This window comes from Antennarius striatus, chromosome 1, assembly GCF_040054535.1.
Source record: "Antennarius striatus isolate MH-2024 chromosome 1, ASM4005453v1, whole genome shotgun sequence".
Lineage (NCBI taxonomy): Eukaryota > Metazoa > Chordata > Actinopteri > Lophiiformes > Antennariidae > Antennarius > Antennarius striatus.
The window spans coordinates 13,667,350-13,680,043 of NC_090776.1; the positions used below are offsets into that span (position 1 = coordinate 13,667,350).

General features: G+C 41.2%; 1 protein-coding gene across 1 annotated transcript in view; it reads left to right on the top strand.

The window, feature by feature from the left end:
• The window catches only part of gas6 (growth arrest-specific 6), an 11,940-nt gene extending 846 nt beyond the window's left edge, over positions 1-11,094 (top strand). The window contains exons 2-15 of the mRNA XM_068310344.1: positions 36-316; positions 2,660-2,684; positions 2,766-2,828; positions 4,434-4,556; positions 5,445-5,564; positions 5,646-5,768; positions 6,807-6,928; positions 7,087-7,205; positions 7,321-7,510; positions 7,591-7,755; positions 7,845-8,013; positions 8,196-8,335; positions 8,426-8,627; positions 8,799-11,094. Of these exons, the coding sequence (XP_068166445.1) occupies positions 36-316; positions 2,660-2,684; positions 2,766-2,828; positions 4,434-4,556; positions 5,445-5,564; positions 5,646-5,768; positions 6,807-6,928; positions 7,087-7,205; positions 7,321-7,510; positions 7,591-7,755; positions 7,845-8,013; positions 8,196-8,335; positions 8,426-8,627; positions 8,799-8,950 (1,994 nt within the window). The 3' untranslated portion in view covers positions 8,951-11,094. The remainder of the gene's footprint in view (positions 1-35; positions 317-2,659; positions 2,685-2,765; positions 2,829-4,433; positions 4,557-5,444; positions 5,565-5,645; positions 5,769-6,806; positions 6,929-7,086; positions 7,206-7,320; positions 7,511-7,590; positions 7,756-7,844; positions 8,014-8,195; positions 8,336-8,425; positions 8,628-8,798) is intronic.
• Positions 11,095-12,694: the final 1,600 nt, after the last annotated feature.

The following is a 12,694-nucleotide window of genomic DNA, read 5'->3' on the forward strand; positions in this document are numbered from 1 at the left end:
TTTCGCAACCTATCGAGTGTTTTCGCTTTTGTGAGCCAAAAAAAAACAAAAAAACCCCAAACATTGCCCAACTTCACAGTTGTCCGACTTTCCTTTGCCCTTGTTGGTTAATTTGTGTTGCTTGTTTTTGGTCGGGGGGGGTGTCTTTTTTGCAGTTTCATTGTCTCCCCAAGAGGCGAACCAGTTTCTGAGTCGACACAGGAGAGCGAATCAAGTCTTCGAGGAGACGAAGCAAGGACACTTGGAGAGGGAGTGTGTGGAGGAAAGGTGCACCAAAGAGGAGGCCAGAGAAGTGTTTGAAAACGACCCGGAGACGGTTAGTGTGCACTAATAATAACACCCCCCCCCCACTCCACACACACACACACACACACACACACACACACACACACACACACACACACACACACACACACACACACACACACACACACACACACACACACACACACACACACACACACACACACACACACACACACACACACACACACACACACACACACACACACACCCAACCCACTGCTGGAGCCTCCTGCCAAGTTTGCATTCAGGTTGTTCTACATAACAACCACAACATCTGGCTCCTTCTCCATTGTGGTGCTAAAAATCAGTGACACTCCAAGTGATCAGAACAACACCACTAGTTCAGATCATGTTGTCACAGTCAGAGCGGTTGGATGTTTACATCGTGTTCATATTGACCCAACATTGATGAGAGCAGGGCTAGACTAATGATTCATTGTCTGGTCTGCTGGTGTTCATGCTCCAATAAGTCCAGAGCGCTGATGGCTGTCGGTTTGCATAATATACCCACGTCGGTGACAGAGAGGCATGTTGTTTGATTCTGTGACAGACGTTGAGTCAGAGTGACGAAGATCAAGTTTGTGAAATGCAATTTCCACGAAGATGCGACTATCACTACACCCCCTTCTTATTTACGCGCAGGCCTAAACACAATCAGGCAGTCCTGTGATTTCTTTTTTGGCAGTAATAAACACCACAACACTGTGTGCGGGAGATTAACTGGTAAATATGGGAAACACCTGGGTATCTTTTCTCCATCTGTTGTCATTATTTGTGTGTTTACATATTTACACATCTTCCTCAAATGTAAAGTAAACAATTTAAATAGGTTCTCAGAAGTGACATTTGGATTTCATTACATGTTTACCGCTTGAGTCTGAGCATGTGGTGAAAATGTGTTTCCTTCAGGGTGTTACATCCAGTAATCTGTTTACATGTGCCGTTTTTGTTTTTGATGTGCACCAAGTCATAGTCCATCAGATTATTTGTTAAAGATTATTTACTGCGGGTTAGTTTCCCTTTCCGCATTCAGAAATGATTAGCCTTTCAATCCAATGTGAATGCATAAACCTGTTGAATATGCAGAGTACGCTAAATATACAGACAAGCTTTGGAGCTATAAATAACGTAATGAGTCAGAAAACGTGGTCAGTAAAAGCGTATTAATTCTGAGACTTAGAATGCAGACTTCTAAAGCTTTGTAAGTCTTGCAGTGCGTTGCCTGCATCACCGCAAAACACACGACAAAACAAATATTTGCTATTTGTAGTACACTATCAGCCAAACCACTTTAATATGTTAATTGTGAAATATCAGCATGAAGAGCATCACCCATTAGGGAGACCGTTTTGCTCTAGGGATGCCGTCTTAGTCTTGACATCTCTCCGATGTAAATTGTAGTGATCAGGGAATGAATGAGGTGATCAATGAATCATGAGATCACATGAAAGATTACTCGGGAGACATGGAAGGGATTAAAGCAGAGTTGAACGGGGTTCAGAAGCGTATACCCTCTGCTGGACACATATCACCCACAGAATGGTGTTTGTGTGCTTGTAGACGTCTTCCATTGCGTGTTAGAAATCTGCAGTCTCATTCACGGTTGCATTATTCATTCTAGATGAGCCAAACTCTGACTGTGCAACTTTGTTCTGCTGCAGCTCCCTGGCTCTGCAGAGCTAGAGAGAGTGATGCTCATGATTATCCTTGCAGTACATCCACCTAGGTTTGTGCTCTCTCAATAGTTTGGCTACCGATCGAAATAGTCAGACAATAAAGATTTGTGAAACCTTTGCCAAGCCTATGTGATGTCCTTTGGGGTATAATCAGTCTTGGCATTTTGTTATATGTTCCTAGCATAAACGGTCTTTTCTATGCAGGTTTTTTTTTCACCACAGTGTTGCTGCATGTTGCTCGTACTGCAGCAGAACCCCTCTAAAGCTTTCACATCCAGTCTGTCTGTTGGTAGATCTTCTCAAATTTTGACCTACATGTTGAGGAGTTCTGCAGCCAGGAGGTGGGAGGGATGCTACACTTATCAGGAATGCAGGGAATTCAAAGGAAGCCTTTGGCAAGGGGCCGCACCCATTAGGGAGAGCTCACACACAGGTTACAGAGTAATCATAGTGTAATCTCTATCTGAATACTGAATACACACACAAACAGCTGAAATTAGCGGGTGTTTACGAGTTTCTTTTCACTCACACAAGCGTGAGCCTCCAGATCAGCTATGAAAGAAAAACACATCCGACATTGTAATGAATATTAACGGGATTAACTTCTCATGTTTACATGTTTGTATAAACACTTATGTGACATTTCCTTCTCTCTTTATTTCTCCTTCCTGTTTCAGAACTACTTTTATCCCAAGTATTTAGGTAAGTTGACATTCTCGCTAAACTGTTGTGTGCTTGTGCAATTTAAGGTTTGCGAGCTAATTTTTTTCTCATTTCTTCCAGCCTGTGTAGAGAGATTTGGAGATGCTGAGAAGAAGAAGCAGGATTTGATTACATGTGTCCACAGTAAGTTTCTGTCTGTTTGCCAGCTTTACACACAATAAGGCCAACAGTCACTCATCAATGCTAGGCTACTGCTGATATGTGGTATTCCGTTTTCCGCTGCCTTCTCCTCTCTGAATCTAGACGTATTTGTGTGCTGACGTAATTTTAGAGTTGATGACAAATCAGGTTGATTGAAACTGAAGAAACTGTGCTTTTCCTTTTTTCACTTCATCCATAGACAGTACTTGTACCGTGGGGTTGGGCTGCGCTGCAGTATCAGTATCGCACTGGGACATGCACTCGTTCTAAATAGAGAAGAAAAATGAGAAAAATGATAGAAAAGTGCTGAATTGCTTTGGAAAGCAATTGCAGCACCCATCTAGTTCTGTGACAGAGTGTGCAGTATGTACGAGATCCTGAGTATCTAGGAGGAACATTGCAGCATTTTGTTCCACTGATGCTGCACATTGGTGAATGAGTGACACACCTCTTCAGTCGTCACACACTCACGCTGCACCAGCCTCCTCTTACTGGCTTGGCAGAGGAGTGACGTGACAACAGTATCTGACGTATGTGAAGTGGATTTCTGCTGCATCAGGACACAAGGACAAACCTGGCTTTGCTGCTATTGGCTGACAAACCTTCTGAGGGGGGGGGGGGGTTCCATGACTCAGCTGCAGCATTGTGGTTCAGCAGCTCTTTTTCCTCCGATCTATCAGCACACTACCTATTCCTCTTACCACTTCTCTCTCTACATAAATCTGCCAATCACCAGCAATAATACAGACCAGGATGTTGCGTCGCTCACATTCATGAAGTATTGCAGACATGTAATGTTAAAGACGTAGCATACTCTAGAAAGATAAAGTTATGAGTTCAATTAATCATGTGACTCTTTCCTTTTAAAACTTTTTTTTCCTCTTATGGTTTAAATGTTTGAAATCACAGCTGAGTACAAGTTGATGTTAATTCAATTAATTTAATGAAGAAAATTTATATATATATATATATATATATATATATATAATTAAGCATGAGTCATTAATTAAATTTACTATATTATTATTTAAATATACAGCTGTGGCAGTGAGAAAATTCTAATATAAATGTACAACTTTCAGTTGTGCCCTTTCAAGTGAGTTTATCTTTCTCCTGCTCCCGTCTTTTTCTCCTTTCGCTATCTTCTCTCTATCTACTCAACACGTCTGGGCATGTCGATGTCAAACTACCTGCTAGGAAAGGGAAACTGGATGTGAAGAGAAAAGCTTTGAACATGTGCTCAGTGAGATGGGCTTGGACTGAAAGAGAGAAGAGATATTATCTAATGTAGAAATAGAAAACTGTGACCACTGTGAAATATCCATTTGAGCTTGTTTTTTCGTGAGGTATGGGACAGGTATGCCAGGAAGGATATAATCAGGGTATCTCCAGGAGGAGAACCTGGCCAGCATTAGGCTATATATATATATATATATATATATATATGTTGAACTCCTGATATGCAGAACATAAGATTTGCCCTTCCTTTGTCTGGTATCAGTATCAGCTACTCTCATCGTACACATCCTGTTCATACACACTGTTTAATGCTTTCTTTATGTCTGTCTCTGTTTTCTCAACCTCAAGATATTCCAGACCAGTGTTCACCATCTCCCTGTAACCCCAGAGGTACGGTGCGTTGCGAGGACAAAAAAGGTGACTTCGTCTGCCACTGCTTTACAGGCTGGGACGGAGCGAGCTGTGAGCAAGGTACGGTCGTCACTGCAGACTGTGAGTGAGGTTAGGGAAAAGCACACCGTGTGCCGGCGCCCAGCAGAGGACGAACCTTTGCACTGTCATTTAGTATCAGATTCAGCGTGTGGAGAAATGACGTACAGTATTAACTGTTACCTTGGAAGAAGTATGACTAACAGAAGTGATGGACGCCACATCTTTCTAGTATTTTAATTGTTTCATATCAGTGTGGATATGAATAGCTTTTTATCTGACACAGCAAAGTCATTCTTCTATTGTTTCACAGCTGTTGTTGCTGTTGTTGTTGTTGATACACTTCTTTAATAACCAGCCAATGTTGCTGTGTATTAATGATATGTGGGCCACATCAATGTGAAACTTGCATCGAGAATCTGTGTGTCTGATCAGGGGCTAAAGCCACTGTGTACAGTACATCCAGTAAAGTTAATGTTTTGTTGTATATTTTATAAAAGAGCAAAGAGAAATATTAAATGTTTAAGTAATAATTGGGAAAGCACACCTGATTTGTTCAGGCAAAGGGAGAGAAAAACACTGTTGCACTCTGATTTATGGCATTAGACACTATTCCACACATTTCCACTGTGACTCATCCTGTCACCTTACTGTGGAGAGGAAACCAAAACGGATTTAGTTTGACTCGGTCTGAGTCTTTTCCACTTGATGACCACGCTCCTCCTAAACTTTCAACCGTAGTGGCAAAGCCTGTCAGTTCTTTGTGAGGCCTTTGACAAATGTATTTGGCGTTTAAGCGACATTTCGGAATCAAACTTCATGCCGGCGCTTCTTCAAAGTATTTCTGCAGTCCAGCAACCCAGTGATGAGCACAATGTATGATGAGGTTTTTCCTGAGTTCATGCTGACGTGCCACCTTCCTGTTTGCAGATGTCGATGAGTGCAGCAAAGGAAATGGAGGGTGTGACCACATGTGCAACAACACGATGGGTAGTTACCGCTGCTCATGTCACCAAGGTTACAAGTTGGTAGGACGCCACCTGTGTAAGGGTAAGCCACATAGCAAAGCAGGGCATGGTGTTTCTGTTGGTGTGGAAAACAGTCTAGCTGAGCTCCACTTGTGTCTTTCAGATGTGGATGAGTGTGAGGACCCAGGTGTGTGTGGAACAGCTCAGTGTGAGAATAAGGAGGGCAGCTACGATTGCCAGTGTGACATCGGCTACGTCTACAACAACGAAAGCAAGAGCTGTGTGGGTAAATGCGAACACACGCACAACAAGATAGTCACACTCAAGGACAAACAGACTCATCAGTCTCATGGGAACAAACTGAGGAGCAGCGTCAGCCTCTGCGGGAGATGATGCAGCTGTGTGTGAGGGGAGGGTCAGTGTGTGTGTGTGTGTGTGTGGGGGGGGGGTCAGGAAAGGAATGCAAAGACATTTGGAGACATTTTGTACAAGTAGGTAAGAGGTCACAGTACCCGTGTTCAAAAGTTCATTTTGGGGGTGAATTACACAGACTGACTTTGTGATGCACATTTGCATAGTAAATTATTCAAATACTTTGATTTCAAATTGTTCAAAGCAGAAAAATGTAATAAAGAAGAAAGACCCGTCAAAAAAACTAAAATGTGGCTGTCAGAATGCACAAGCAAAAACAATGCACTGGATTTTATGTGTCACAGAAGGGTTTGTTTCCATACATCTGAAGCTAAAACATAGACCAGCTGTCTGCACTGTCAAAACAGCATTGTCAACAGTCTTGGACACTAATATAATAATGTATACAGTACATCATACAAGTTTAATCTCGTTCTTCCTCTAAACCTTTAGGCATCAGCTGTCTGTTCAAAGTTCAGCCAAGGCCAGAAGAAATACTGCCTCTGTACTTAATAAGATAACACAATGAGATTAAAAACCAAAACCATCAGGGCTCTACAAACGTTATGAAAAAATCACAGCCAAACCAAAGTCATTATCACTCGTGTTCCTTGTTTTATTCTGTAGTATTAACCCAACCTCAGTATCTCCTTTGAGAATGAAGAGCCCACCTTCTCATGTCCATGTATGGTTACATACAGAGCAGAGGGACACCACCCAGTAACGTCAAAGTCCACTTGACTTAAGTGTTGTTTTTATTCCCCGATATGTTGAGCAGAAACACATCTGTTATTTACTTCATGCATGTGCAGCTGATGTTTTTCTTAGTTCATTTTGCCCTCCAGTGATTTTCTTGGACTATTTGAAAGTCATTTCTGTCCTTTCTTCTTTTTTTTAATCTGTCACCTGTCAGATGTGGATGAGTGTGAGGCAGGTGTGTGTGCAGAAGAGTGTCTGAACACTCCGGGGAGTTTCCGTTGCTTCTGCGATGGTCGTCAGGGCTCGAAGCTGGGCCAGGACCTCAGGAGCTGTAAGGTGAAATACATGAACTGTGGAAAATATTAAGCAGCAGTCTCAATGTTCATATTTTGTATTTGTAAATAAAAGCCACATTCTTAGTCTGAATCAATCAGGTAGTAAATATTAAGCATTGTGCTTTATCTCTGCTTTCTTTTCTGCCTGCGTTTTCACAGCCTTTAACTCCCTGCATGTCACCGTCTCTGAAGAAGAATTCCCGTTCCCTCTACCTGGGCCGCATGTTCAGCGGTGTGCCGGTGGTGAGGCTGCGTTTCCGCCGGAGGATTCAAACAGGGTGAGCAAGTGGTCTTATCACTGTCACATGAAGGACTACATAGATCCGTTTTTAGATTCTTAAATATCTCACTTATACATGACCACATAAATGATCAATCCTTCCCGTCCCTCAGCTTTTCAGCAGAGTTTGACTTCCGCACCTATGATCCTGATGGTGTGATCTTCTTTGCTGGAGGCCATTGGGACAGCTCCTGGATTGTGTTGGCAATGCATCATGGGAGGCTGGAGCTGCAGCTGAAGTATGGCACAGTCAGCCGTGTCACCAGCAGTGGACCCATTGTCAATGATGGCCAGTGGAGAAAGGTCTTATTTCATGAGATAAATCGTCTACATCAGCTTTACTGGTGCGTGGAAACCCCTTAATCATCTTGATTTCTTCTTAGATCTCCGTGGAGGAGCAGGGGCGGAGTCTAGTGATTAAGATCGACAGAGAGGCCGTCATGAAAATAGCTGTGAACGGGGATCTGTTTACGCTAAAGAAGGGCATGCATGAGCTGAACCTCACTGTGGGCGGCGTCCCTTTTAAAGAGGATGGCCTCGTCAATCAGGTTTGTATTCGCTGCTGCGGTTCCTTTGAGTATTTGTGAAAAAATGAATTTTACTTACATGTTTCTGCACTGTTGTAATTGCAATGTAGGTGAACCCACGCTTGGATGGCTGCATGAAGGAGTGGAGGTGGCTAACGGGTGAAGATACATCCATACAAGAAACCATTCGCTCCAACGATAACATGCAGTGCTTCAGCAACGAGGATCCTGGAGCGTATTACCCTGGCTCCGGCTTCGCTCTCTTCAACATCAGCTATGGTAGTGTGTTTATACATAGCGTGGCTTGGGTTTTAATAACGGAGCCCAAATGTTTCTTCTTGGAGCAGTTAGTCAATGTTTTATTAGTTTACGTGAAAGCCTACTCTTCTGTCAACTTCTCTTTATTTGTCGATAAAGTTCATAACCAGCTGTTCTTTCACTTTCTGTTCTCAACACCTCAGGATCAGAGAACCTGAGTGTCCACTTGACCCTACGTCCCACGTCAGCAATCGGAGTGCTGTTTGCACTCGTTCACCAGGACAGAGTCCCTTTCTCCATCGCCCTGGCCCACTATCATCCCGGCACAGATGAATGGCGAGATGTGAGCAAGCACTTAAAATCTCAAACTGTCCTTGTGAGAAAAAAAAAGTAGTTTATTCGATTCCAAAACTGACTTTTTCTATGTCTTCAGTATGTTCTGGTATCTGTAGGCGATATCGTTATCGCCAGCTCTCCTGCGCCCCTGTGTGATGGTGAGCCTCATGAGATCCAGGTGACAGTCTCAGGTAACCGGACCCTACTGCTCGTCGATGGCCAGCCTGGACGAATCGAAGACGTTGAGATTCCAGTAGACATAATGTCACAATCAAGCACCTTTATTGGAGGCCTTCCTGGTGAGAACATGAACATTCTAACATCTGTAAACATAACTCTAATGTGTTTAGTGTTGCTTATGTTGATTTGCTCAAACTGAGAGATCAAACAGATGTACTGATACTGTTTAGATACTGATGGTTAGGCCACAGCTAGAACTGACAGTTTATCTCGTCATTCCCTCCACTCAGATGTTCCTCTGGTGTCCACGCTGGTGTCGGCGCCCTACAGCGGCTGTATGGATGTCCATGTTAACGGACGCCCGCTGGACTTGGACCACGCCATCCATAAACACAACGACATCCGCTCACACTCCTGCCCCCTGCTGGACTCCCTCCAGTGAGCAGAGAATTTAGTCTGCAAAAACTGATCCACAAGCAGTTCATTCAGGCAATGAGAATGATTTCCAATATATTTATAAAAGCTTTTGTCCATTGGGTAAATGTTTAAGATTGGAAGGTTTAAAAAAAAAAAGATAAAACAAACTGTACCAGTCATCGAGATGCAGGTCGGAGTCATATCCCAGCGTCACTCAGTCCTTTTACTGTGACGGTACTGCTGCCGAGAGGCATATACAAGGAAGTTCACCGTATTCTCAGTATGATGACTCTAAGGTCGCTAGCCAATGAGAAGCATCTAAACAAGATTGCAGATATGGGAATGAGTGTTTCACAAACATTGCCTCAAACACTGCCCATGTATCACACTCTTGTAAGACCACAAGAACACACAGGGTCTGCATCTAGACCAATGTCTAGTAGCTGACGTTGGGTCGGCCTACTACACCCAGTGTCCTGTGCGTTAATACATGGCTGACTAAAACTGTGAGTTAACTGTCTCTGTACAGCAGTGAGTCAGCTGGTAGAGCTGGTCATGTTCCTTACATCCAGTAATGCCATGTTTTGGGTGAATACTCGATTCTGATTGGTTTTGCGTTGTCCGGTAGTTAAAAATGTTTGTTCACTCTTCAAAATTAGTTTGCTGGTTGCCAGCGGTTCACTGTTATGTCAAAAATAGTCTTTGTAGCACTTCAATGCCTCATCCTCACCACAAGATGGCGACTAACACACAAGGTGCAAGCAGCCTACACTGCCCCTCTGATACTTTATACGTAAGCGATTATCCAAGACTTGGATCTGATTTGCCATTGAACACACCGCTTGAGGCTGAGACCGATGGCACACGACCAGTCGTTTGTTGGTTAAAATCTCAATAGTGATTTGTTGACAGTGTTGTGACTATAGGGATATAGTCTGATTAGATGTGCTTAAAGCTAGCTTTAAAGCTCGCCAGCTTTACGTTAGCTTTCTAGCTCATACCTGAGCCATCGAGTTCCGTCAGCTGTGCGGTCTAGCGAGTCCTGTCGGTGATTACACATATATACTGTAGGTGTGGATGTGTCAGTCATGCAGGAACTTCTTTGGGATGTTAATGATCATTCCAGGTTTTAGTCCAACCCTTACGTGTCATCAAGAATTTTATGCTAGGCAAAGACGTTGGTAATTGCAAAAATGCATGAAAATTTAAATAAATGGTGTTGATTCTATTCATAGGGAAGCAAGATCTTTTAATAGTGACGAGGTCTCCATAAACAGCAATGAATTGCTGATAATTGACACCTCCTGGGGCATTGACCCACTTTACATAAGGCCCAAAGCTAGAAATCAAGAGCTACAAGTGTTAGATGTAGAACTGCTTGAACAAAAAGAAAAGGATAAGATGAATGGTCCTTCAGCTACCCTATTAAGAGAAACTGTGTGATAGATTTGTTCCAAAAGCACAGAGACACAAGAAGGGGCCTGAGTGAGCACTGCTGTGAAGGCACCTCACAAGCTACTGAGAGTAAAAACAGTGTGCTGTAATATACTGAATATGTAAATAAAGTGACTGTACAATGCTTTCTAGAAGACAAGAAACAAGCACTAACTTATGCTCACTGACGTTTTCTGCTTATTAAAGTTGACCCAAAGTGAAATAGTTGTTAGTATCTGAAGAGAATATCAGTTTTAAGCAGCAAATAAACAATTATTGTCTGAACTAGGACGTGGGCGACTGAGAGCAATAGTCAGGATGCAAAAATATTTAGGGACTCTTTTTGAATTTGATTTTTGTTGTTGTTTTTTTTAGTTAGGAAGCACATAAAAACACAAAACACAATGTCATGTGAGCAGTGTGACTGAGAATGCCAAAAGGGATCCAGTGTTATTTTAATTCCCCTTGTTATATATCATTTTCTAGTTTTCTGAGGAGTGAATGCCAGAACATAAAGGTTGACAAGTTATTATTTGTTTGTTTTTTTATGTTGTATGCTGAACCTTAAATTTTATTTTTCACTTTAACTGCCAGTATGTCTACAAATGCTGAGAGAAGTGTGCCTTTTGTGTTATAACTTCCCTCAAAAGTGAAAATCATATTTAAAAAAACAAAATAAAAGCAGTTGTATGTACACTACAGAGTAAAACTGTATTTTCAAAAAAATTAATTTGTATGCTGTGAGTTAATCTAATGGAAAAACCTATGTTTGATGTTGATTTTCTAAACCCGGTTTTTGTAGCTTTTTTGAATCTAGTTTTCGACTAGAATCTAGTCGGCTGCTTCACACCTCACTTCGGGTAAGTGACCATTAGTAGGATTTGGTGTAATCCTGATGAACAGTCCCAGTCAGCGCTATCCACAAATACACATGGCAACTAGGAAATGTTGATTTTGCATTAGCAGTAGTCTAATGTATAGGACTAATAATGTGGTTGCATAGAGTTTAAAAAATGAAATACAAGATTTCTGACATTTTCCACAAATCCTTTGTACAGTATATACAAAATTTTAATTTTTGTAAAATAACTCAAAAAAAGGGTTGGGCAGAACTTTATTTGCTAAAGAGTTAAATCATTTCATCTATTGCAGGAGGGATGAAGGGTTTCTAAAAACCTGGACAATAACTTTAAGTGGATAAAATAAATACATGTTGTGATGCTGAAATCACATCTGGCCCAATGGCAGACTAAATGTCTACTAAATATGAACGGCTTTCTTTTGTTTGTAAAAGCTTGAATTTTTGTTTTCGCAAAAAACAAAATAACTGAATTAAAAAGGAATATAAAACAAAAAAAATCTTGAAGAGACGTTATGCTAGAAGAGACGTTTTATGTCATTGCCAGACAATTGGTTCACCAATTTTCAGCCTGTGCTAAGCTAAGCTAACAGGCTGGTGGAAACAGAGTTGCATCAAACTTCTCCACAAACTCTTATCAAACAATGTAGATCTTTTTAGACCCTTACTATATTTCTATTTTATTTTACAAATGTTAAAGCTCTCTAATTTTCTTTTAATTATTTTACATTTAAGGAGCAGCTAGAGCATCTTACATCCCGTGGTAACTAACACGTTTTACAGTGCATATTAAAATGATTCTCACCAACATACATTAGTATCATCAGTGTGATATTCTATAATAACATTTAAATAAAGCCCTTTATTACAATTGTTATTAGTACGTCAATTACAGTGAAACAATTAAAAATAAAAACTTGGAATTAACAGAACAGATGCAGCTATCAGATCACTTTCAAGTCCACAGCTATAAATTTATCACATGTGATACGGAAGCATCTAATGATCTGCTTTAGAATGTAACCCAAAAAATAAGACATATTGAAGAGTCTGGGACAAATTTTTTTTTTTTCTTGCTGGGAGTGACATGAACAATAACTTTCAGAGGGCAGTTTGTTATCTGGTTTTGAGGAGATTGAGATAAAACATGTTAATCTGTTTGCTTTAAACATGCTAGTATGTGGATTTTATTTTTGGTATTTGCAACCATGCAAGCCATTTCTTGTTTTCAGTCTTATGTTCAGTTAACCAGCTAATTGCTTTAGCTTCATATTTACCAGTAGATCTGAGACTGGTTTTGGTCTTACTCTCAGCATTAACGCATTCGGTACATAGTTTATTTTACAAACATGTTTCCTTTGATGAATGCACAGGAAATAATCATGTCTATATTATCACGCTATAATATAGCTTTTGTATCACGACTGTGGAGCCATGAAACTTGGATGTGTTGTCCATCATGCATGAACTTCACCA